At 46.5% G+C, this 5,652-nt stretch overlaps 1 protein-coding gene across 1 annotated transcript; it reads right to left on the minus strand.

The window, feature by feature from the left end:
• Window positions 1–1,359: 1,359 nt before the first annotated feature.
• Window positions 1,360–2,263, minus strand: LOC127317374 (uncharacterized). Its single transcript, XM_051347938.2, has 2 exons — window positions 1,811–2,263; window positions 1,360–1,716 (listed from the first exon to the last, which is right to left on the minus strand). Exons 1-2 carry the CDS (start codon window positions 2,161–2,163, stop codon window positions 1,491–1,493), a joined length of 579 nt encoding a protein of 192 aa, XP_051203898.1. The 5' UTR covers window positions 2,164–2,263; the 3' UTR covers window positions 1,360–1,490.
• Window positions 2,264–5,652: the final 3,389 nt, after the last annotated feature.

The raw sequence follows: 5,652 nt of genomic DNA on the forward strand, positions 1-5,652 counted from the left end.
GTGTACGAGCTAAACTCTATCTTTTAATTCTAACCGACACATAACCTACTATAATTTACAGATACACGGGCAATCTAGCCCAAACTCTTGCACGAGGCCGATTCATGAATATTTCCCGTGTATATTCTCCAAGCCCATCTCAATCACGGCCCACCTCCTGACTTGGTTAAAATCTGGTGATAACAGTTTCATGTTCAGATCTTTCTTGATGTCATGGTTCATGAAAATAATTGTATCGTCTGCATATTGTAATATAGAGACAGTCCTTCTACTTGACCATTCTCTTTTGCCCTTGCAATCAGTATGGCCAGCATGTCCGCTACTAAGTTAAACAAGATACGTAAGAGTGGGTCTCCCTGTCTAAGACCTTTTCTAGTTTGGAAATAATGTCCTATAGCATCGTTAACCTTAATCCCCACTCTACCTTTGTTAATAAACTCATTTATCCAGTGGCACCATTTAGGATCAAAGCCCTTCATAGCACTTGTTGCAACAAAGGCCATCCAACCTTGTTATATGCTTTTTCAAAGTCTATTTTGAGAAGAACACCATCAAGCTTATTTTTATGTAACTCATGAATAGTTTCATGAAGAATAAATACCCCTTCCAAAATATGACGCCCCGGCAAAAATGTGGATTGCGTTGGTTGAATGACTTTATGCGCAATACTAATTACACGGTTTGTGCCAACTTTTGTGAATACCTTAAAACTCACATTCAGGACGCATATTGGGCGATATTGCTGAATCTGAACATCATTTTCTTTCTTCGGTAATAGAATAATAGTGCCGAAATTAAGATGGAAAAGTGGTAGCTCTCCTTTGTGAAAACTAGCAAACATGTTCATTAGGACCAACATGCTTGGTAAAACTCCGCCGGAAACATGATAAAAGGAACATCTTTATTTGGCAAAATTACATAGAGAAGTAGGAGAGAGATTTTTTCGAAATGGATGGAAAGAGAGATTATTTAGTTGGAGAAAATGCAGAGGTTGCTGGACTCTGTAAAATGGTACACAAGAAGGCTCACCACATACATGATTAAAACTTTAGAGAGTTCACAATTCCAGCAAAGAGAAATGCAAGAGTTATTAGGAACTTTTCCTCTATGCCAATTGTGATTTTGGCCAGTATTAAATGAAATTCTTTCCTTTGAGGGATCGCGCGGCGGGCATGAAACATTTGAGATCCATTTTGCCATGTGAGCATGTTTTGTATTTCGCTTTGTTTGCAAGCTCGGCCGCTTGGCTTGGGTTGTAACTCTTATGGAATGAAATAGGCAAAGCGTTTGCCTCGTTTAATAAAAAAAAAATTCAGCCAGGTAACTTGTAAATATTTACCACACGCAAAAATCAGCCCAGGAAGGAAGATGTATGTATTTATAGGTGGAATCACATCAAACTGCCGAGATCCATGGATGGATGGATCGAAACAGAACCGACCACACCCCGTACATGTAGAGATGGACGGCTACCGCATGGCAGACAGTTTTCAGTGTCGCGGGAGCATCCGGGTAACGGCTGTGGCAACGTTGCATAGGCTTTGGACTTTGCGGTTGCGCTCGATGAGCTCCCACTGCGGCGGCACGGCCTGGCACCCCCTCTGGCACAGCTTCACCTGCGCCTGCACGGTCCCCAGCAGCAGGTTCGCGTCGTCGAACTTGCCCTTCTCCAGCGCCACCGCCGCGTCGCCGAGATAGGCCACCGCCGCTTCGTACCTAATGGCGGCAACGATTAAAACATTTACACACTAATACATCTGGCCATCAGACATGGTCGATGTTTCATTTGACATGTTTGATACGTACATACCTCTTCTTGCAGCCCTGGAAGCACCGCTGGAGCTCCAAGGGCTTGCTCTCGAGGCTCTCGGAGTCGTACGGGTGTGGGAGGTGCGCCGCCGTCTCGGAGGCGTTCTGCTTCGCCCGCAGCACGAGCGCGCGGGCGAACCTGCTTGTCTCAGCCGGCGACTGCTCCGCCGTGTCCGACGACAGCGGTTCTACGCACAGGACCGCGTTCAGGCCGGCGCTTTCGCATGTCTCCTGGAAGAAGCTGCCGGACGAAGGCGCCGGCGCGGGGGCAGTTGACGCCTTGGCACCGGCCGTCACGGCGACGAAGTAGAGGAGGGCAACGACGGCGACGATCGTGTTGGAGGAGGCAGCCATTGGTGCGCACTTTTATATGTACGCCGAAGAACGATGCCGCTATTATTATTGGGCGATACCAGAGCAAGCAACGACCGTTTGCCTGCTCTGATATCTGCCGGGTGCTCAATCTTCAAAGGAGGCATGGATAGAGTATTTATGCTGTGAGGCTCCGCTAATTTTAGACATTCGCGGTAAGTTTAGACATTGGCGATAGTAGGCAGCTACGAGCGCGAGCCATGTCTCGTTTTGTGGTTATGCTGGTTTCAAGGAAATGCATGTCCGCTGTTTAGATTTTTGACTCTGCAATGTCTTTACATTTTGTGCTTAAGCAGCATGTGCTTACCATTGGCCACCAAGAATAAGATGGTGATATGAAAGTGTAGAGCTCGATCTATGATTACGTTCCCAGGTGTATTATTTTCCAATTTTGCTAAAATTGATCCAAATTCCCGCATGTCTCAGTTATCTAAAGACCCAAATGACCAAGTTTGAAACTGCAGTTTTTATAGCCTGTAACTAGGGAGGTAACAAGCCCATTTGTGTGGCTACATTTCTACATAATACCAAATTAACATGGTTTTCAACACGAATACTTGACCACATTTTTCTATACAAATATACACGTGGAAGATATATCGGTAATAATATCGTCAAAGACAAATGGCCAATAAAGATGAGATTGTTCGTTTGACTATTTTTTATTATATTAATAACCATAATAGAAAACAAATGGACCATTCTCAAGTTGAGGGTGCTTCGTTTAACCCAGTTGACGTGGGACTACCACGACAATGGCCATGGATTATGGATTGGGGTTTTAGGAAAGAGAGCATGTTGGTGGTTTTGTCGGCGTGCAAACAAGACACGGGACACGATTTACCCAGCTTCAGGTCCCCGGAGTGAAAACCCTATGTGTTGCTTGTCTGTTATTAATTGATGATGATCGAGGGTTACAATGTCGCTGTGACGGCTATGGTGCTCTCTCTAGGTTACGAGTTTTCCTCCATGTCGATCCCTTCTAGCCCTTATAAAAGAGGCTAGATCTCTGAACTCCGGGTCGGTTACATGTTAGGTTTTTCTTGTATGGGATAGTTCTTGTGTCACATGCCAGGTTCCTCGGCTTCGAGTTCCAATGATTTTTTGGGCTTTGCAACCTTTATGTGGGCCTCTAGTTTGAAACATACTAGGTATGCTGAAGTAGGGTACCCGACGGTTCACGCCCACATCAGTAGCCCCCTAGTGCCTAGTCGGGTCGTAGACTCGGATGGGGACACCAAGCCTTGAATCCTCATCATGACATAGTAGTCCACAACTTCGACAGGTGAAACCACTAACCCACCAAGTTATCATGTCAGTTTTATCTAATAGCAATCTACAATCATGTCGAGTGAAGCTACAGACTCGAAACATCATTAGTCGGCGTCTTGCTTGCCTCGAAGAGCTTAATAGTCATAGGGATGATGGTTTAACGTGCTAAGTGCTATCGACGTATCAAGACTGGCTAGCAAAAAAAAACGTTAACCTACCTCAGACTCTAGTCCCTGGACTCAAACCCGGCAAATGATGGGTAGTTAAACTCATGTCGTAGAGGCCTTACCGAGTCAAACTCCGGCCGAAATTGTGGTACCCAACGCGTCCTTCAGGATTTTCGTCATGCTTTCAACATGGAAATCAACTAGTAGAGCACAGCAGGGCGGTTGCCAGGTCTGTAGATTAGATTTGCAGGTCTTATCTTCAGGTTGTAGACACGACAGTGAGATACTTTTTCGTTGCGGATGCGGTCTAGGCAGTCGAGGAGATATTGACTTCGTACTTGATGTTATGTAGGTTTCAGCTGATGGGGTTGTAGGAAGCCAAGAGTCGACAATGCGGACAAAGTTAATGCAATAGATAAATGGTGCCATTGTTTCTATCGGGTGCGCGACCAGTCCTAGTCCTCCCGACGGGAGTTGCCCCCGATGCTATGGTCGGGTACTTGTAGCCGTGCATAGCCTTATGTTGTTACCACATCCAAGGAGCTACTCGGCTAAGGTTATACGCTTATGATCTATCTGCTCGTGCTGGGAGATTTGATAAAGGATCTTGGTGTAGCTGATGTCATGGATGACATCACTATGCACCCGACATCACTATGCACCCGACCGCTGCTCAGCATAGCTGATGGGACAAAACGATGGTGGTCCCGTGTCAGAATGCTGACTGGCACACGCTACGCAGTGGTCGATTTGACCACACGGTGTGCGGAGAAAACGGAGCATGCAATGCAGTAATTCATTGATCTTTGCGCACGATCAACTAATATGCGACGGTTCGCTCCATGTGCTGCCATTAGTCATCATGGATGCAGGGCAGCGACAGATCAAAAGGTAAAGGGAGGGCATGGATGACCTCTCCTCCCATCCCTTTGCCACTATTCCTCTTTCCTCTTCCTTGCACCCTTTGCCACTTGGAAGCTAAGATTTTGCGTGCCCTGTTCGCGCTGTTGAAAAGCTCTTGGCCAAGGACCATGGGGAAGAAGAAGGAAAGCGCTCATGCCGACACGTAAAGCAAGAAGAAAGCTAGCACATGGGGGACATCAGTGTGCAACAAGAGGGACATCACGAGCCCGAGATCCGTTGGCTTGTTGTCGCAATCCAATGCCAACGTGGAGATAGCGAGGTATTCCCCTGCCCCAAGACTGGATGGCGTGTGGTGTTTGCATCTTTTCTCCATTGTGGCCTTTCTCTTCCCATCCACGAGTTTCTTCGCAGGCTTCTTTTTTTGTACGTCATAGAGTTGCATCAGTTGATGCCGATTTCGCTTCTTCGCGTCGTCTGCTTCATTACGTCGTGCGAGTGTTTTCTAGGCATCCACCCTTATTGGGGGATCTCCATCCGATCGGATGTTGAGTATTTCAAATTCCGGGTGCTCGACTCGGTCTAGGGTCGGAGGAAGTGATTTTATATCCGTGACAAGCCAAACACTTACCAAAAGTATTGACTCGCGCCCTTCTCGCTCGCCACCATCAAAAGGAATAAGACTTGGAAGTATGCCATGACAAACGTTGAGGTGGTGGAAACCGACATGCTCATGACCCAAATCCAAGAGATCCAAACGGAGGTGACCAGAGTTTAGATCATTTCCATCTCCATAAAGCGTCGGATCCGGCTTCTCCAGGCAGAGAGCACGCCATGTGGATGTACCCGGGTTCCTTGTACCCAACACGTGTTTCGGCGGAGGATCTGCAGAAAAGTGTGAAGGGCATCACCAAGATGAAGGAAGAGGATTGATGACCCACAAGTATAGGGGATCACAACAGTCTTCGAGGGAAGTAAAACCCAAATTTATTGATTCGACACAAGAGGAGACAAAGAATACTTATAAGCCTTAACAGAGAAGTTGTCAATTCAGCTGCACCTAGAAAAACACTAGTAATAGGGGTGATGTGAAAACAGCAATAATATGCGAGCAATAGTAATAGTAACACAGCAGCAGTAGCAGTAACAAAAAGGCAGTGACACCAGAAAG

Source organism: Lolium perenne, chromosome 1 (assembly GCF_019359855.2).
Source record: "Lolium perenne isolate Kyuss_39 chromosome 1, Kyuss_2.0, whole genome shotgun sequence".
NCBI lineage: Eukaryota > Viridiplantae > Streptophyta > Magnoliopsida > Poales > Poaceae > Lolium > Lolium perenne.